This window comes from Haliotis rufescens, unplaced genomic scaffold, assembly GCF_023055435.1.
Source record: "Haliotis rufescens isolate VD_foot unplaced genomic scaffold, xgHalRufe1.0.p SCAF_11, whole genome shotgun sequence".
NCBI lineage: Eukaryota > Metazoa > Mollusca > Gastropoda > Lepetellida > Haliotidae > Haliotis > Haliotis rufescens.
In genome coordinates, this window is record NW_025963791.1 from 6268236 (window position 1) to 6290174 (window position 21939).

Below are 21939 nucleotides of genomic sequence, written 5' to 3' on the forward strand. Positions count from 1 at the left end.
TACAACAAAGTAAATCGCTGTTTGTTTGTTTTTGTTGAACATCGCACTCAGCCAGTAAAAAAATCATATATGGACAGACAAACCAGTGATTTGTGTTGTGAGAAAGGATTCGTCGGGTACGATGACGTGCTATCAGCCATGTCACCGAGTCTGACCTACTGATCCACTAAATTGCGTACGACATGCATAGTTTGCTAAGGACCTACTCCATACCTAAATCCCCACGAGGGGTAATCAATGTGGTATGGAACCATGAAGTGTGTATTTATAATCTTAAAAATGTAATGTTTCAGGTTGAAGCATGGCCCGGGTTGTTTGATACTAATTCAAACCCGGAATCATGAAAGGCTACGGGACGGTGGGTAGCCTGGTGGCTAAAGCGTTCGCTCGTCACACTGAACACCCGGGTTCGATTCCTCGCTTGGTTACAATGTATGACGCCCATATCTGGTGTTCCCTGCAGTGATATTGCTGGAATATTGCTAATGGCGGCGTAAAACCTCACCCTCTCACTATAGGATAAGGGACGCAACTCTGCACAACGGCCCAGTCTACTGATGAGACGGCCGTGATCCCTGTTGTATATCGAGATACTTTTGTATTAACCCTTTATGTGTGTATGCATCTTTCCCCAGGGACTATGGATATCTTCAACGACACCCGGAACCTTGAAGCGTCACGGTCACTGCTGGTGGTGACGTACAGCCCGCCGTCAGACCCCACGTACGTGGATTTCCAGAGACAGGTCAACCGTTACAACGAGATGCCGCCATTTAATTTTCCAGACCCATTCAAATCTAAAAAGGTAGAAACAAGAACACGTAGTTTATATGATGTTAAGAGAAATGGTTGAAATTCCCTAAGTTTAGTATGTGTACTAATGACTTCACGTGCAGTATGCCTTTGGTGACCTAATGCAGAAACAATTGTTGACGTCATGCCCATATAATTGTTGACGTGATTAACTGATATTGATGGCATTGTAGATGATCACGTCACGCTATTAATTTTAACGTTATGTGAAAAATCAAAATCTATTCACGGTTGTCTCCATTGAGGACACTTCTTCACAACAACTTTTATCAATTATGGATAATAAAGAGGTTATTAGGAACATGTGTACATCATAAGGCCTATGAAACTCTTTCAACGTTTGGATATACATGATCATTCGGTCTTTGGGTTTCGCCGAAGACGCCAACTTCGACGTCTTTGTGGCATCTTTTGAAAAACACTAGTCCACTGAAACTGAAACTTAGCATGCCTGTTTTTAAAACTCGTATCATCCAAGTTTGTCCGATTTTCAATATGGCCACCATGGCAGACATTATGAAAAACAACAATTTAATACCATTACTTAGCCAACGTTTTTGGAACTGAATCTGAAAGTTATATCTTAATCAAACATACAGTAAAGAATACAAACTTTTAACTCCTTTTATCTTGAAAACAAAAGTATATCATTCCTTGATTCAATATCCACGTCAGTCAGCAAATGGGTACAGTAAAATCTAATCTGGCATTACGCAATGTTCCTGCCAACTGACCAGACGAAGTCCGTCATGCTGAGAGTAACCATGATATTAGATCGGGTTTCCAGACAACCATTTGTTACTGGAGCCAGTAACCTGCTTCCCTTTCACCCATCTCAGCTGCACGAAGATAATGTAATATGAAAGGAAATATTACTCTTTGCGAGCTTTTTTGCGCCATTCTTTTGTGCCTAAGATGCGGCAATAATGGACATATCATATGTTACGGATACATTTGTTGATCAACAACACTTTTTTACCATCAATGGTTTGGTAATAATTGAATCTGCATGCGAACGAAACTCATTATTGTTTTAGATCCTTTCCGCCAGTTTGATGTAATTCCGTATTTGGCTTTAGACTACGGCTTTGATCGAACATAACACCGTTTTGAAAGTCGTAAAGCCGACGTTGAAAGCAAGTATTTACAAAGAGCATGTTGCAGCCATATCCCCTAATACTTGGATTCGAGAGAATGGTTTGTTACTTTGACCTCATGAAATCAATTCAAACTTTGAAAGAGGTTTCCTGAGATATGTTACATGTAACAGGATGAGAAGTAGATCGCCAATTTTAGAAAGACTAACATGAAACTGTTTGATTGTACTGGGATCTAAATCAGACCGTTACATATTCTTTCCCATGACGTCAATACGGTGAAAGCAGTCATCATTTTCGCAACGTAATATCCGCATGCCTTTGTGTTCAGTTTAGTGGGAAGTTTATTGATAATTTAAGGTCGGACTTGAAAGTCGTTTTCGAACACTTAATACAGAAAGCAGCCCTCTAAAGGGAGATATCATGGTGTTCTATCAAAGTCAGCCTCGATCAATCAGGTTTAGCAGATCCAGATGTCAAGCCAATTCCGTCAAAGATATCAATAAAACTGTAGTAAATCGGCAGTGGCACGAATGTTGGAAGGCTACATGTTATGTCTTAAAATAAAATCCCAGCGCTTCCCCAAGAATATCAAATGATCGGTCCCTTAGTACGCTTGTAATTATGACCATGTTGGGAAATGGCCGAATATACATGCATACCGACAAACTATGAAAACGCATATTCCTGTTTTCAAGCATCAGACATTTTGTGCTCAAGGGCATCTCAAAAAACATCGAATGAGAGTCGAGCCCGAGTGGCCACATTGTTTTGTTTGATTACCTCATGCAACAAGGAACAACTTCATTTTGGTGGCATTTTGGGCAACATTACAAAAAATCGAATATGCGTTTTTACATTGTTTCAGTATACTGGTATTGAATATGTAATCTTATGATTTAAAATCTATCCACTGTCCCCAATCACCCCGATGTTTCCTAGATTTTGTTTTAAGGTTCTTTGTAATGTCCCAGTCTCATCACGACGGGGGAAACAAAGGGGCTGACCAGTCGGTATCATGGAGGGAGCCCGGGATATTAGGAAAAATTATCTAAAAATCTTCTAGAAATTACTGGGGAAAATGTATTTTATTTCTGGTTTTATTGAAAACATAATGTTCCCTTGACAACCCGGATGCTCGGAAATAAATGTGTTCTGGGAACGAAATTGTTCATTTGTTTGGTCTTCCGTTCAAAGGAAAAACTGCATGTCTTAAAGTACAAATTCTGCCTGAAACAATAAAAAAAACAACACTGAAAGTGTGGAGTGTTTTTTGGAATACAAATCACAGGCCCCTCCCTGAAAATATTATGTTAATGTAAACATGTTCCCTTTTTCTCCTCATAAGATCACCGTGTTCGCGGCATACTTGTACGATGCTGTCATGTTGTATGCCGATGCCTTGAAAGAAGTACTTCGGAAAAATGGCAACCACAGCGACGGCACAGCCATCATTAATTGCATCCGGGATCGCTCCTTCACAAGTTAGTATCATATATCTACATCGTGTTCATCATTTTTACATTTAAGTGTTTGTTTCATACACGGGTTGCTCGGTCGTTTTAAGGGCTGCATTTCGCTGTGCAGAGTTGCATCCCTTGGGCACGCCAGAAATCTATGACTGTGGTTTCGAATTGCGGTTCGCCCCGATTATGTTTCTAGGTTTGTCAGCACCATACCCGTGTTCGTTGGCTTCATCGAAGCGGTAAACGTCTTAGACCTGCATCACTTCGGGCTTTCCTCCCACATTAAGAGACACGCCGTGGTATAACTGGAATACTGTTAAAAGCGACTTTAAAACCAAACTCACACACTCACCCAAGTGACGGCGACGGTATTGACATATCCTGCCCACTCACTCATTTACGACACATGGACAGAGCTTCTTAAGTGGCCTGAGGTGCCACAATTTGCTCTATAAGCTTTGTCAAAATCCAATGAACTTGGGTTGGAATGCCGGCTTTGTTCCGATCTACGGGTATTCAAGGGTTTCACCACAACAAAAGTCTACCTGTCCTTTTGGGCTTTCCCCCTACACTAAGCTTACCCCCCGTGATATCAGTGGAATATTGTTGTCATAGAGAATCTTGCCAGATTATATCAACACTAGTCGATAGAAATAAGCACTCCGAGGCTCTCTTTCGTGATTTCTAAACTATAACCTGCCAGTTCTAGGTAACAACTCTTCTGACGCACTACAAAGCCCCACACTCTTCTAAATATGCACACCTTGTCGAAGTCCTACTTTACTTTGTTCTAAACATGAGGCTCTTCTGCATTGGGACTCTGAGTGGTTCGTCTTTACAACTCCTGACGAATGGCGTATTATTCTCACTGACTTATGGGGGCAGATATTTGCTGTTTATACGTCCCAAGTGAAACCTTCTATTCTTTAACAACTGCCATTGATTATAGTTCCGTTCTCGTTTAAGAGTTAGGTATTTGGCAATCCACAAGGGACTGCTATATTCTATCAGCTTTATTAGCTGTTGTGTCCAAGGTTACAAGAAGCTTGCACCTCCTGGGCGCACTGGGCGTCTCTGGCTAGGAATGGTTAGCACAGCAAATTGGCAGCCACTCAATTGGGCACAAATTGCATGGCGCTTGTTTCGTCCTCACTGGTCAGACCCTGAAGGCTATCACATGTCCGAATGAGATGGCAGGACAGTGCCGGACATTATCGGGTCACCTTCTTTGGGAATCTGAGAACGTCCGAGAATGAAACCTGACAACCTTCGTAATTTGTTGATGTGGCTAAAGAAAGCAACGTCAGCGGAATGTTGTCAATGGGATTGGTTGTTTGTTGTGGCTTCCGGGGCAAGAAGGTTTCATGAAAGTCCACTGTCTTAACACATGTCGGTTTGGTGATCTGTTTATTGTATTGCTCTCCTTTGAAGCATTGGAGGTATCGAACCGTGTCATGAGTTGTGATTGAACCATCACTCGTCAGTATTGAATATATTAAGGAATGTACAGCCCAAGTAGTGTGTGATGCTTCAGCAATGCACCGTTTCAATCAACGCTTTATGCAGGATTAGACGTTTGGCAAGCTAAGTGGTTAAAGCATTCTCTCGACCGATGTCCATTCCCCATACGGGTACAATGTGTGATAGCCATTCTTGTAGCTAGCACACTGAGGAAAGTGTCAAACCTCACTCACTCACACACATGCTCACAGGAACTATCATAGTTATCAACATCATAGTTACTCGATGGTTTCACATTTCTTAGGTACTATCGAGGATGCTCTTTCTGTGAATATTTCAAAAAGCATCATACGACCTCCGCACATAACTTGTTTGATCAGGGTTACAGCATTCAAGGCCTTAATAGGACTTAGAAATACTTCAGAGGATGTATGTGGGAGATTTCATTGACCACAATTGTCCAATGCAATTCCCTATTTTGTAACATATGTTCCCGTCTTTGTTCAGGTGAACACTTGACTTGTCTTTGCAAGTGTTTGTGACGGCTGTCATCACCTTTTCGCGAAAACCTATATCATTATTGATTATAATTATTCATAAAAAAAATCATACCAGTAGTTGCACTCGTACAACGGACTATTTGTGCAGAGATTCCTTATGAGTAATGTTAAATCTGGAAATGGTTTTGTCGCTTTGATTAATTCCAGTAAGGAGCTTTTTCTGGACTGGCAACTTTTAAACCGGACTGGCAATTTATTAGACTTGCCATTTTGGCTAACGAGCTTGAATTTATAAAGATTTTAAAGAAATGTTCTCAGTAGATGTACTTAATACAAGTCTTGTGTCATTGTGAGTTAGTGAGTGAGTTGGGTTTAACGCCGCTTTAAAGAGTATTTCAGTGAAACGCCCTGGAAAGCCTGAAGTGGGGTGAAAACCACAAGCATGGTATGGTGCTGATAAACCTACAAACATAATCAGGACGAACCGGGATTCGAACCCACGCTTCTGGCACAACGACCCCGCCAAGCGAAATCAGGCTACTTGGTCATCAGTGCCGGCTGTCGCAGACAAATGGCACAATTTCAGTTCCTTCAGTAATTTCACATTTTTTAATGTGTAGAAAAAAATAACTCCTAACTTTTTAAAAATATCACTTCAGCACATAAACCAAATTCCTCCTGAGCCGTAGATTATTCTCTGAGAAAGCCACATCAGCTGTTATCATGTATCTGAAATAGTATTCATTTTTTGTGGATGATTTGCCTTGAAACTGATGCGACCTATAAACATTACTTCACTTTCAGGAATTCTCATAAAAAACTAAGAGACACGATTTAGCACACGTCTGAGACTTCGTAACGCCTGCCAGGAGCTTCCCAGTAATACATATCCTCTGACACAGTTTCAGAGTCACGTACTGTTTTTTACACGCGTCTACACATCTCAAGTGTAACAAATTAAAATACACAAATCTCTCAGTACGTGGGTGAAGGAAACCACAGGTGTGAAGTGCATTCTTGAATTTTATACCGTGAAATAAACCCATATCGGTGCCACCTTTAAGACAAATGGACGCCTGTCTGACGGCCACTTTAACTATCGCGGACTATTCAGTTTTGTGGCCTTTCTCCTTCTGCTGTAAATGGCGTATACACTATCTCCGATCGTGAAACTTTAACATCCGATTCTCTGTCCGGCCTTTGCGATGAAAGGACATCTGCAATCGTCATCAGCTCACCATTAACAGTAATGGCGACACTTTGAATCTCCCACGTATCTCGCTCGAGGCAAACATATTCACTGGTCCAATTAGAATTTTTTCGTGGTGTCTTCTAAAATGTGAACTTGTTTGAGTAACGGAAAGGGATTGAGTGGTGGCGATCACTGTATCCATGCTCTTCGGGGTTATGATGTGTCTGACACAGTGTGGTTGCCCGCGGGGACCATCGTTACCCATCTACATGGAGACACAAAGGCAGACAAAACACTATAAGTCTTTGAATTTGGTAAAATTGGTAAAACGTTCTGGCTTGGTGCCATGGTTATGACATGTGGAATTCGTTGGATTAAAACAAGAATACCAATATTTAGAACAGTGGTAATTTGTGATTTATCTGAGAGTTATTCAACTATATTTATTCTCAAAATCAAGGCCAAATTGGGTCACGAAAACTAAAGACTAATTATTAACATCACCATCACCATAGGCATCATCAATAGTAGTATTAATAGCAGCAGTTGTAGAAGTAGTAGTAGTAGTAATGGTAGTAGTAGTAGTAGTAGTAGTAGTAGTAGCAGTAATGATAGTAGTATTAGTAGTAATGATACTAGTAGTAGTAGTAGCTGCTGTTGAAGTATCAGTATATATCATTATGACTGTTGTTGATGATGATGATGATGATGATGATGATGATGATGATGATGATGATTTATACACTAATACATCGCCTATCCCACACAACGTATATTTCCCCGATCAGCGGATCAGTTCTGGACATTGACCATGCATTCTCAACTCCCTGGGGGGAATAAAATTCCTCCCCCGGGAGATGCTGAATCTCCCAGAACAACACCCAACAACAATCACACGTGAAGTACGCGGTATGTTTCTCGAGATTTCCGAAATAACCTAAGCACTACTTCGCCCCAGATAAGATGGCGTCCACTAATCCAATACCCTTTCTCTGACGCAGGTGTCCAGGGATACCTATCACACATCGACGCCAATGGGGATGCCGAGGGCAACTACACCGTCCTAGCTAGGGCCCAATACAAGAGCTACTTCTCCGAGTTCTCGATGAGACCCGTGGGCCACTTCCATATCGAGGGGTCAAGTCTTATACCGGTACGTGGGTCTACAAATAGTCCTTCAGTGACTCTTGACCCCCAAGGCCTCTGGGACGCCCGTTCATAAAAGGGTTAAGTCCGGCTGCTTGGGGTGGAATCCTTACAGTGACTGTATTTGACTTCAGGGTTGTTAGGCCATGAGGACTCCGTATGTGGAGTGGCAAATTCGGTTAGCTATATTTGGATACTGGTCCTATTTTATTTCCACAGATAGCTTGGAATCCAATATGTATTATAGTGGATATAAATAGTATTTTATAATCTACAATTTAGGATTCTCATTTCGAGAGGAAGATGGTCAGCAATATATTGTGTAACATACATATATATTGGTTTTTATAGTTTCTCGATTTGGAGAATTAAACAAGCGCTATATTTCTTGTCTATTTTTATTTCCAGAGATTGCTGCGAAAGCAGTATATTATGTCAGATGCACGTATACTCTTTTAAAAAAGTAAGGGAAACTCGGAAGTATCTTAAACTTTCCTTAATTGTAAGAGATATGAGTTTCTAGTAATAGTTGTATGATAATGAACGAATTGGGAACACATTACAACCGTTAATGACGTATAACCGCCACACACAATCAGATGTTATGACCGCCGACGATAGGGGTAAGATGGGAAATTGTGGTGTTTTTGGATCAGTAGTGCGTAATACCGTCACAATTTGTCAAACATTCATTACTCTTAAACCCAACACATATATAAGACTAATGAACGCAAAATTTAATCTTGAAAATCAATTCCGTGAAAGAATGAACAATTGAGTCGATGATATATCTGACGTATATAGCCAAAACATGTCATATTTTAATATGTTTTACAGTCTGTTTGATGTTGTTACGCATACTGTCGTTCATAAGAACGCATCGATGACTAAAACTGCCACGATTCATTCTTAAAAATCTCCCTCACTATTTTAAGAGGTGGTGCTTAGTGTAATCATTCGTGTTATTTTGTTGAAGTAGAAACGCCAATAATAGATTTTGTTACTTGCGGTTGTTGTATTATGCTCAGTCGTCTAAGGCGCTGTAATTCGCTGTGAAGAGTTGCTTCCCTTAAGCGTGCCAGTATTCTATGATCGTGGGTTCGAATCCCAGATTTTCACTAATCATGATTCTTGGTTTGTCTGCACCATACCCGTGCTTGTGACTTGCGTCACTTTGAGCTTTTCTTCCACGCTTATCAGACACACCGTGATGTAAGGTATCCTGTTGAAAGTGGCCTTAAACCCAACACTCTCACTCAATCACTGTTATTCCTTTAAACAGAATTTCCGGCTGTTTGACGGCAAGGAAATCGACTGGATCCTCGGCCATCCGCCTCGCGATGAACCAGAATGTGGATACCTAGCAGAGAGGTGTATACCACCAAAACGTTAGTGTACTTTGTTTATTTGTTTGTTCCTCAACCGCCTCCTAGGTCTAGTGGTAGAGCGTCCGCCTGGAGAGCGGAAGGTCCGGGGTTCGATCCCCGACCGCGTCGTACCAAAAGACGTTAAAAGATGGTACTTGTTGTTACCCTGTCTGGCGCTCGGCATTAAGGGGCTAAAACAAGGACTGGTCGGCTCGGAGTCAGTATACTGTGTCTGAGTGGGGTACACATGTTAAACTGCAGCATGGTATCTCAGTGAGCTAGCAGTATAAATCGGCATCAGTCCGGACTAGTACAAGCAGACACACACATACATACACGTGCATGCCCGTCGCTATATAAGTGCAATAATCTTGGACGCGACGTTAAACCCAATTTCACCTCACCTTGTTTGTTCCTCCACGCTAAGCAGACACGCCGTGATGTAAGGTATGCTGTTGAAAGCGGCCTTAAACCCAACTCATGTTAGATTATTTGAAAGGAATCGAACATGGCGGAACCTCTATTATCCTAGAGGTGAAGATTTGAGTCTCTGTCCGTCCAACTTTGGCCCTCCTACACAAAGCGATCTTAGTGGTACTACAGTCGTAACTCCATACTGTAACATGACGTTACGATAGTCCTAGCGCTTAGGCCGCTTTGTGCAACGGAGCTGTGGTTTTGCAATTGGTTCATCACAAAATATCAGTATATTAAATCCTTAGAGAATGCGAAAAACGTAGCTCAAAAGACTCGCCTAGAATAAAGCGCAACACCCATTGGTGTTTGTGGTAAGGTATCCATGTATATCTGTACAATGGATGTCTTAATATATCAAAATATCATCACATGACTGCACTACCCAGGCAACGCCCGGTTCTTGGCGGTTTGACGTACGACCAGTTAGTATGAAGGTCTTACATAAGTACACGAGTCCGTGTTTACACCTGGGGTAAGAATGTAAACTGAGTGTGAACGTTGTGTTTTGTCGTTCCAGATTACACCGTAGAGATTGTGTTCGGTGTACTTGGAGGCATGATGTTTGTTGTTATCATCATCCTGCTCATCATCTACAGGTGAGTGTTCATAGTGACCCGCAGGTGTTTATATTGATCTGCAGGTGTTTATATTGATCTGCAGGTGTGACAAGTGTTCTGCGGGTGTTTCTATTGACCTGCAGGTGTGACAAGTGTTCTGCAAGTGTTTTTATTGACCTGCAGGTGTTCATTCTGTTCTACAAGTGTTTATATTGATCTGCAGGTGTGCATGGTGATCTGCAGGTGTTTATATTGATCTGCAGGTGTTTATATTGATCTGCAGGTGTTTAGGGACCTGCAGGTGTTCATTCTGTTCTACAAGTGTTTATATTGATCTGCAGGTGTGCATGGTGATCTGCAGGTGTTTATATTGAACTGCAGGTGTTTATATTGATCTGCAGGTTTTTGGGGACCTGCAGGTGTTCATTGTGTTTTTATATTGATCTGCAGGTGTGCATGGTGTTCTGCAGGTGTGCATATTGATCTGCAGGTGTGCATGGTGATCTGCAGGTGTTTATATTGACCTGCAGGTGTGCATGGTGATCTACAAGTGTTTAACTTCTTTGAGAGGCATTCAGAAGTCGGCGTACTAAGTAAGGATAAGATATATGGATGAACAACTTTATTACAATTAATGGCGACATTTCGGTGTAGGTTCTGACACCGTTATCAAGCAAGTCTACAGGTGTCATGGTTATCTGTAAGTCTTTGTGGTGATCATCTACAGGTGTTTATATTTATCCGCAGGTGTTTAAATTGATCTGCAGGTGTTCATAGTGATATGCACGTGTTTATATTGATCTGTGGGGTTTGATGGTGATCTAAAGATGTATATATTGATTTTGAGGTGTTTATATTGATCTGCAGGTGTGCATGGTGTTCTGCAGGTGTTTATATTGATCTGCAGGTGTGCATGGTGATCTGCAGGTGTTTATATTGACCTGCAGATGTGCATGGTGATCTACAAGTGTTTAACTTCTTTGAGAGGCATTTAGAAGTCGGCGTACTAAGTAAGGATAAGATATATGGATGAACGACTTTATTACAATTAATAGCGACATTTCGGTGTAGGTTCTGACACCGTTATCAAGCAAGTCTACAGGTGTTCATGGTTATCTGTAAGTCTTTGTGGTGATCATCTACAGGTGTTTATATTGATCCGCAGGTGTTTATATTGATCTGCAGGTGTTCATAGTGATATGCACGTGTTTATATTGATCTGCGGGGTTTGATAGTGATATAAAGATGTTTATTTTGATTTTGAGGTGTTCATATTGATCTGCGACCGCCTCCGTTTTGGGGTTCGATCCATGGTCACGTCATACCAAAATATGTCAAACGATGGTACTTAGTTTTACCCTGCCTGGCGCTCGGCATTAAGGAGATAAAACAAGGACTGGTCGGAGTCAATATACTGTGTTAGGTATTCATGTTTAATTGACATAGTAAGTCTTCAAATTGATATTTTAGTTAGTGTTCAAACTGTCCTTTCAGTAAGTGTTTAAACAGATCTGCATGGAAGTGTTCACACTGCTCTTTAAGTTGGTCTTCATACTAAACAACAGGTAACCGTGTACAGTGACCTTTAGAATCAGGTTTCAGAACATTAGTATAATTAGCTATGTTGGCATAACGCACACATTAAACTATCAAAATGAGGCATATAACGGTGGCTTGGTTGTAGAAATGTAGAAATGCACCAATATATTTCGAGCCAAACCAGTAGGATTCGCGTGTCAGCTTATTGCTGATGTGCAAAGCTGGATCCATATAACGGGGATCACATCGATCTACAACAAATCATGTAATTGACGCGACCAACACCACCAGACTTGTATTTGATGTTAGATCCGAGTGATCGGATCCGTTTTAAGGCACTCGGAACATCAAAGACAAAGGAGAGATACTTATGATATTCATTCACAACTTATTACAAGTATTTGACAAATATAGAAAACAGTTTTCAAACGTATATAAGCTTTTTATACCTCCCTTTCTCAGTTTTAAGATGTAACTACACTGTATTTGAACTGGGATTTTTATGAAATTACGAAGCGTAAAAGCTTTTTAATGCAGGTATTTGCATGGAGTTAGGAGGAAGATTAAAAGCGATACATGTTTTGGGGTGAACACTCACGCATGATAAGGGGATTAACGTTGGCATTAGATTGGGGATTAACGTAGCCTGCAGTGACTTCAATCTCCTTTTAGAAGCAATGCGATGTACAGAGTTGCTTCCCTTAGGCATGCCAGGAACCTATGATCGTGGGTTCGAATGCACCACACCCGCGCTCACTGGTTCCAACAAAGTGGTAAAAGACCTGCATCACTTTGGGCTGTCCTTCACATTACGCTGACACGTTGCAATATAAGTGGAATTCGGTTCAAAGCGGGGTTCAACAATCCTCACTCTCTTACAAATGTTATAGTACATCCTTCCATATGTCATCGCAACACTTTAGATGGAAGATCTTCACGCTTTGATGTGGTAATCTCGACAGTGAACTGTGTCTCAATGATTGGAAGGCCGCTGACGAGTCTGTAATTGAAGCAGCGTTCGCTAAGATTCCTGTACATCCTTGCGTCGATTAGCATCAGGAGAAAACGGGCCATTCATCGCATCACATGTGAGGGACATAGCGACATGAGACTAAAAGCGAGAATCAATCACATGACATATACGAACGCCAATCGGCACCATAAACCTATTTATAGTCTCTTCGTTTAGTCTCTGAAGACACACAAGCTCCTGACCGTGAAACTAAATGATTACTGCTAATCTCATTTCCATGGGTACCATATTGTATCTGTGCTAATCAGACAGATTTGTGTTCAGTTCGGTGAGTTATGGAATCCTAGTAGGGACATTGGCGTACATCGTCCATTTTTGTATTCCATGGTGAGTTCATGGTAAGATGTGTTATGCTCTACTGCAGATATTAGCAAGTTATAAAACTTTGTCTGCAAACTTAATGTATTCTAACAATGGACTCCGCATTTAGGAGGTTTCGCTGTACGTAATTTACCAATCTCAGTGCTCGCTACCGTTATAGAGCGAGAGCGAGCACTAAGGTCTACTGTGAAACCTCCTAAGTCCAGATTCCGTTAATCCGGAAACCATCCATTATCGATCGGACGATTACAAGTAGGGAGGCTTGCATGTATGCACAGGCATGCAATGACATTACTCCGTAGCCACCAATCGGTTATCCATATTTTTATAAGCCCGGACGATTTCAGAGGGAACGACACCGTCCGGGATGACGGGGTTTAACTATATCACAAGCTAGCACTTCCGCATTCATATATAGCAGTTCTGATTTCATACAGCTTCTGTTTCAAACGGAAAGCCCGTGAAACCTACGAGCATGGGTTTTGTGTTTCAATACCTGACTAGTTCGGTCGAGCCGGAATCTGAACCCGCGATCTTAGATATCTAGCACACCCAAGGGACGAAATTCTGCACGGAGAATTACCGCGACGTGTGAGCCATCCACATGGATCTAGTACTGAAATAGGCGCGAGACAATGGCCCTTCTTCAATGAGCATCTCGTGGCAACATTGTTTTGCGAGAGTCGAGTAAGATCAAAGGTCGGCATGTCGAGCATGTATAACTTTCTGATTTGGTTAATAATTCAAGAGGCTGTGTGTTAACAGTGATCCGTCTATCCACTGTGTCAGAACAAGGGATATCGGAGTGCAGGTCACAGTAAGACGGACCGACGGATGACCTACTGGATGGCCTACTGCATGACCTCCTGGATGAACTATGGAACTCTAAAGGTCACACTATGCACATACTAAACAACTGTCATTACGTACCGCTTCAAGGTGGATGCGTCTGGTTATTGTAAACAATGATTGTATAAGATAGTCCGGCGGGATAGATAGAGAAACACCAGCTGTGGTATTAAATAACGTGTTTAGAAATGGGCTTGCTGTGGACAGTGACTGACATTGTTTCCCGTGGCAATAACAGGGCTTTGGATTGAGTGAGTATTGATTTACGACGCTTTGAGCGTCATTACAGCTAGATGACGGCAACAGGACACCAGAAATGGGCTTCCAGGGTTGAAATTGAACCAGCGGTGTTAAAGACCGACTTAGAAGCCCAGAACAGTGCGACCCATTCTTGGTGACCTCTGTGGTAGTAGATATTGTAGGTGGGATATTGCTGAAAGTAAAACGTGATGGAATTGTAGGTTATGATCCAATCTCATGAATTTCAGATTTTTTCTCTGACAGATACGGTACTTATCTCAAAATCTGACAATCCCTTTGTATGAGGTCGAGGGTGAGCTTTCTAATCACCTAATCAGTGTCGAGGGCTCTACATTCTCAGTACAAGTGAGCGAAGCATTCAGATCAGCGTATCCTGTATCTCAAAAACAAAGTTAAACGGCCAGTTCCGAATGTAAATAATATTGTATATTAAGTTGTTGTGGATAGTTTATACACCCTGTCGTTTCTGAGCGGGAGTCCAATCGAAGCAATATATGTGAACTGTGTGGGTTTTCTTTGGCTTAAATCGAAATTTCCTGATCATTTTAAAGCTCAAGAACCAAAACATTTACATTGGGTGATACAAGTTCTATGGAGGTTGTCAGATCTTCTCGCAGAGGGGTATCGTATAGGAGTAGAAGATCTGATTTTAATGCTATTGGCTTTACTCTTCCCTGCAATCCATTTTGATGATTCGTACTTTACGTGAAAGAGCTGATGGTGAATACTGATTCTACAAACAAACAAAACAATATGCGTTTTGAAATTCTAAACATGAATACAATTTTCTGTCTCTATAACTGGAAATATGCTTTAGGCTGCACACTTCCGATAGCCACGGAGGCTTGTAAAACGACCGTATTCCACAGTTGCATGATCTGTATACACGGATATCTGTATATATACATATGCATGTACCGTTATGGGTCTGTTCTGTGTTGGTGGCGGCATCGGGGTAACATATTCCTCGATTTCTGTAATGCAATTGCACGGAATGAATAATAGAAACTGTTGGTTTCATTCACACAGATGATTGTCCGTCGTGCATATATATCAGAAGTGATATGTACGTTCTTCGCGTGTCTTGTGTTTTGTGAAAGACCCCTATGGGCAGTTTAACTCATTGCTGTGAATATTATCAAACGTTTTCGTCTTCCATAACATATCTCAAAGCATATTGAGTGGTTTGATCCGACGAAGTTTCTGTGCATATTGGCATCACGTAACTGAGGTGAAAGGTTCGAATCCCAGTTTCGCCACATTCATGATCCTTGATTCATCAACACCATGCCCGCTGTCGTGGGTTCCATCAAAGTTGTAACCGTCAAAGATCTAGATCTCTTTTAGCATTCCTTCCACGTTAATCTGATATGCAACTATACACCAAACTACATAACTTTAAGGGAACCAATTCACAGCACTGATACACGTATGCCTAAGGAGGGATGCAAGTATTAACCGAGATTTAGCTAGACGTAATTGAGTTACCTCTCTTCCTTAAACAGAACTCGAGATGTAGATGTAATTGAGTTACCTCCCTTTTTTTGAACAGGAACTGGCGCTACGAGCAGGAGATTGCTGGTCTGCTGTGGAAGATTGACATCAATGACCTGAAGACTGGGCACAACCTCCATCAGTCTGTGGACAGAGCCAAGCATGGAAGCCGGGTAAGATTACTAACAGACATCTACCGGTCACTAATGCATTGCCACGATTCACACTTTCTCTTAGTCATGCTAGTCCGGGAGTCAGAGACTAGTAAATTGTGCTTAGGGCAAGTTAAAAACGATGGTAGTCCGTATTGACTAGTATTATTTGAGTTCTATACTTCTGAACCAGTTCTCAATGTTTTGTTATAAAATGGAACTGAATAAAATCGACAGAATATAATTCAAGAGGCTGTGTGTTAACAGTGATCCGTCTATCCCCTGTGACAGTACAGGGGTATCAGAGTAAAGGTCATAGTAAGACGGGCCGACGGATGACCTACTGGGTGACCTTCTGAAGGGCACACATGAGACAAGATATTTTTGTCTTTTCCAAGCAGGATTAGCAACAGACTCTGAGGTCAAGTGAAGTAAGGTTTACACTAGTCCTCTGGAAGAGTATAAAAACGAATTTCTGAGGCTGCTCGTTTAAAATCTTTGTGGAGTCCGATACTGAATTTGTACGGGCCTCCAGAAGTTCTGTCAGAGTGCACATCACAGAATATTGTTGGGTTTCTTTGTATCCCATTGTTCTTTTCCAAAACATGCACAGCAAGTATCTCGATTGAAAACGTATTTGGTCAACAGCTATGCACCTGTAGACACGAAGAGTTCGAGCACACAAATGAAAATAGGTGAGCCCCGGTACTTAACCCCTGGAACCTGTTCTGAAAAGCTGTACGATTGCCGTAAGTCTATGTTCAATATGTCATTTACGATCGACGTAGTGCTAAGATCGTTTTGTTTGTGGTTGGGCCCCGTACCCCAACGCGACCGTTGCGCTGTGGTGATCCCATACCTTAACATAGACTTACGGCTGATCTCATAGATCTAAGATAGCTTTGTGAAACGAGGCCCAGGACCCTAACGCGATTGGGTAGCCAAGTGGTTAAAAGGTTAGCTCGTCACGCCGAAGACCAATGTTCGATTCCCGTCATGGGTGAATGTGTGCAGCCCATTCGTAGTATGCCCCGCGGTGTTATGGCCGGAATATGGCTAAAAGCGCCGGAAGACCCTACTCACTGAAACCCCTGAAGGCCTTTCCAAAAATATCACGACCTAATTATTATCAAAGAATGTACGGAAATGGGAGTCGATGTTAAGTGGGAAAGCCATTTTTACGATCCAAAAAACAAACCCGATGTTGACTATTAATTACATTTCCCAAACGTATTTTAGTGATAGTTCGCATGAGAATGGGCATCTTATAGTCTGCTTAGTACGGATTCAACTATAAAATGGCAGGGATATATTCTTATTTCATGCCTGATGCTCGTCTGTTTGTTGTGAATCAAAACCTTGGAGACAATACCTTTGAAAAAACACACTTATACATTGTGGAGCGTACTCAATGTGCTTTGATGTTCGCTACATCAATTATCCCAATAGGAGTCGATACCATCACAGTGTGGAGCTACTGAAAGGTTTCGCATGTTTTTGTTTACGCGGTGACTCTACCCGAGTAACGGTAACGTCATCCGATACTTGTGATCAGTGTTAGTAGAAGACTATTTGACTTTCATCTAACTTAATGGACCGATTGTTTTATATTCTGGGAGGTAGTGGTGGGGGGTGGGAGATATTTGTTATTTTGTTAGAGATGGAATATTTTTCGGTCACTGCTTCTAGAGATGGTGCCGAAATATATTTTCATTCTTTTCTGTTTTTACGGGTGCTTTCTTATGATCAATGGTTTTGTCACTTTTACTTCAGGACATCCTAAATTTCAAACGAACAATTCTGTTTGTTGTTGTTGTTGTTGCTGTTATTGTTTCGTTCTGTTTTATGTTGTTATTGTTTCGTTTGTTTTGTTTTGTTGTTTCTTTTGATATTGACCCGAATTTTTAACACCCTGGAATAACTATTGTCATAGTGCTAAAGATCGCTTTGTAACTGGAGCAAAGGTTCGGGTGACTAATAAACCAAGGACCTCGATATACCTAAAACTAGAATTGTCATCTTCAAACACAGACCTCTTGTCGGGGGCTTCGTGGAATTGAACCCGGACTTCTCTAAGTTCTATAAACTACATTGAAGCGTATTGATGATGGGCGATATGTCGACACATGATTATCTGGAGATTTTGGTTTATGAGTTTCTTATACGCGTGGATCAGATAACATTCATCGTTGAAATATCTCTGAATATATCACCTCGGTGTTGACATCATGCACGTCGCGAACTCGTAGTATTTGTTTCTTTAAGTCGCTTGTAGATGATACGGTGTCTTATCTTTGCTTACAAAGTGTTTATTTTATTTGGTAAGGATGAATAAGAAGACGTATTGTTATTTATCTAAGGAAGCTAACGGTGTAAGGTCATGACAGGAACTTCCTTTGCAGCTGATTTCAGGAAAGTTGAGTGGGCGAGTTATCTGTGGCTCGTTATTGCATGGGTAATAAGAGACTAGCCTGTCATACTTTTATGTATAAAGTAGGTTATCTTCATAAACAGAAACTTAACGCTCGTCTTATGGTTATGTTATCATTCATGTTTACAATTATATTATAAACAAGTGTGTGCTTTGTCAATGCTGAAATTATTCAGTCAATTCTTTGCACTGGGTTTGATACAAGAATATGATTAATCAGCCCCCTGTTTCCTTCCTGGTGTGTTATTAATGGTTTTATTAACACCTCATAAAACCCTGACCTCTTCCTGTGATACTCTGAAAGTGATTAAGAGTGAGTGTGAAAGAGACGGTGGGGGCGAGTGGGGGGTGGACAGAGAGTGTGAGTAGGATTTAGTGAGAGAATGAGGGAGATGATGTTGGTGATGGTGGTGGTGATGGTGGTGGTGATAATTGTGATACACTATTACTCAAGCACACTGTGTTATGTAAGAAACAACATTTAACATCTGACACAGGGTGAGGAGAGGATGCGTGATACAGAGAAAATAAGAGAGATGACAATATAATAGTTATCATAACCATGATGATGATGATGGTGGTGGCGGTGGTAGTGAGGTTGATGATGATTCTGATGGTGGTGATAGGCTTTTGCTCAAGTACAATTTGTTATGTAAGAAGCATCATTGAAGGTCCAGCGATTTATTCCCCAGGCAGAGTTATGTCCCTTTGCTGTTGGGGGCACGAGTGAAATTGAAGCGCTTCTGAAAAAGATACCACAATGGTATAAATATATTATTTTTCTGTTTCTTCTGAAAGGATTCGTAGGCAGGGGTGGTCTTGTCGTCTAAGGCCCAGCGATTCGCTGTGCAGAGTTGCGTCCCTTGGGCACGCAAGAAACCTATGATTGTGGGTTCGAATCACGGTTCGCCCCGATTATGTTTCTAGGTTTGTCAGCATCATACCCGTGCTCATGGGTTTCACCGAAGTGGTAAACGTTTGAAACCTGCATCACTTTGGGCTTTCCTCCCACATTAAGCTGACACGCTGCGATATAACTGGAATAGTGTAAAAACCGGCGTTAAACCCAACTCACTCACTCACTCAATCACTGTACATGTATCTTTCTGTTTCAGATGACCCTATGCAGTCAACAGTCCTTCGACTCAAAGCTGTCACTCAATCAGCTGTTCGCGCAGACCGGAAGTTACAAGGGACAGGTGGTTGCCCTGAAGATCTATGAGCTGAAGAACTTTGATGTGAACAGGAAGATGAAGAAAGATATGAAACTCGTAAGTTTCAGTCAATGGAATACTTTTCATCAAATATCCATGACAACATGTTGGGTATATATGGTCGCTGTCGTGACACATGTTGCGATGTAGCGTGTTGCGAAGTTGAGGTAAAGTGAAATGTGGTTTTCGTCGCGTTTAAGATTATTGCACTTATATAGCGACATCCATATGTGTGTGTGCGTGCGTGTGTGAGAGATAGAGTCCGATTAATGCCTATTTTAGCCCACTGAGACACTATGCCGCAGTTTTACATGAATACCCACCTCAGACACAGTTTACTGACTCCGAGCCGGCCAGTCCTTTGTTTTAGCCCCTTAATGACCAGCACCAGGCAGGGTAACAAAGATAGCTTCTTTTAATACATTTTGGTGTGCTGCGGCCGGGGATCGAACGCTCGCCTTACCACTCCCCGGGCAGATGCTCTACCACTAGACCACGTATGCGGTCAACAAAACATAACGATATATGACCATGTACGGCAATACATGACAATATTTAACGATACATGACAATGCATGACAATACAAAACAAGACATGACAATACATACTATTACATAACAATACATGACAATGTATAACAATACAAAACAAGACATGACAATACATACTATTGCATAACAATACATGACAATGCATGACAATACATGACAATACATAACAGTACATAATAATACATAACAATAGATGACAATATATAACAATACATGACAATACACAATAATACATAACATTGCATGACAATGCATAACAATACATAACAATATATAATAATACATAACAATGTATGATAATACATGATGACAATTGCATGACATTGCAATACAATACATAACACTATAAAATAATACATAACAATACATAACAATACATGACAATACATAAGTATGTATGACAATACAAAACAAGACATGGCAATACATAATAATACATACCAATACATGACAATGTATAACAATACATGATAATACATAACAATACATAATGATACATAAAAATGCATGACAATAAATTACCATACGTGATCATACTGACCATACATGTCAAGTCCAGAGAGAGATACAATTGTGCAGTATGTTATAACAAAGAACCACCAATGATGCAACGATCCACGAATCGAGTACGATAACACGCCATTAGCCAAGTCACTGACCACCGCAATGTAATATATCGTCTCTCGTACAAGCAAGAAGATGTTTGGGACCACAATTAGCGCCGTTTGACCTGACATTTGGGATTCAGCTGCACTTTAGTAATCCTCGAACCGGGGGATTTCGTTATTATCTATGTAGTAATTATTCATCGGTGACCTGGGCTATATAAACATTATATTCAATCGTGGTATGAAATATAAAAATGCTTCGTTTTCACCAGCTGGTGTGTGGCTAATGAACGGGGAAATAGTCTGTCACCTAATCGATAGAGATAACACATCACTGTCTTCTACCCAGTCGTAGCTTTAAGTGATTATTTAATGCCACGCAAAGTTCAAATCGTGTGTTTTTTATTGTTCCAGATGCGAGATCTGAGACACGACAAGGTGAACGCCTTCATCGGCGCCTGCATCGACCCGCCCTGTTTCATCATCATCACAGAGTACTGCAGTAAAGGAAGTCTTCAGGTAAACGTCGTCAATAAGGCAACGAATATTTCTTGTTGAAGACATCATTCTAGTGGTGAACTGGTGCCTTTTGACGATGTGGGATTTTTTTATTTTATTTTTATTTTTTTGGGGGGGAGGGGGAGGGGGGGAGGTCATGACGACATGTTGAACATTACTGAAAATAAGGATGGTGCTCATTTCCAGACAGAATTCCAAAACCGTTTAATATGTTAAAATGAAACTTGCTATGCAGATCAGTATAGTGGTGAACTGGTACCTTTTCATGATTTGGAATATTGAAAAAAACTGAACAACATTGGCTTTTTTCCTCACTGAACTAAAGGTGTCCAATGGCAAAGAACCAAACGTGGAGTAGGAAACCTAGTAACTGAACTCCATTTCCAAATTGCACCAGAACTGGGGGATATGTCGACACCTGATGACTCCTGTTGTAAAATGAATAGGGGGATGTACTGCAATCTGATTGGTTCAAAACATGTTGTTCCCGAAATTATTTTTGACTTTTCACAGTAACGTTAAGGGACACAATCCTAGAAAGGAATTGTCTCCATTGACTGTAAGCAAGATATACGAAATATATCGGCGCTAACGAATCTTCTTTGACACCCTGGTAATTAACGTTATTGCTCATATGAATAGAAGAAGTTTGGCGCACCATCCAAAAACGCCGCACTTTGCTATGCACAGTTGCGTCCCTTATTCGTGCCAGAATACTAGGTTGCGAATCCCATATGGCCCTGATCATGTCTTCTAGGTTTTTCAGCACCATATACCCCTGCCCATTTGTTTAAATGTAAATGTTTCTTGGCACGTGCGCTTCACTTTATACCCTACGCGTATTTTTCTTTCGTTTTAGATTATCTTTAATTTTTAAATGTCCCGTCATA

The 21939-nt window shown here is 41.1% G+C and overlaps 1 protein-coding gene across 3 annotated transcripts in view; it reads left to right on the plus strand.

Annotated features, from left to right (window-relative positions):
* Positions 1-21939, plus strand: part of LOC124134290 (receptor-type guanylate cyclase Gyc76C-like) — a 199144-nt gene that overhangs the window by 138949 nt on the left and 38256 nt on the right. For all 3 annotated transcript variants that reach the window (XM_046499028.2, XM_046499027.2, XM_046499025.2), the window contains exons 5-12: positions 636-805; positions 3259-3394; positions 7531-7682; positions 8958-9063; positions 10037-10115; positions 15632-15746; positions 19272-19427; positions 20945-21049. In XM_046499028.2, coding sequence (XP_046354984.2) covers positions 636-805; positions 3259-3394; positions 7531-7682; positions 8958-9063; positions 10037-10115; positions 15632-15746; positions 19272-19427; positions 20945-21049 — 1019 coding nt within the window. The remainder of the gene's footprint in view (positions 1-635; positions 806-3258; positions 3395-7530; positions 7683-8957; positions 9064-10036; positions 10116-15631; positions 15747-19271; positions 19428-20944; positions 21050-21939) is intronic.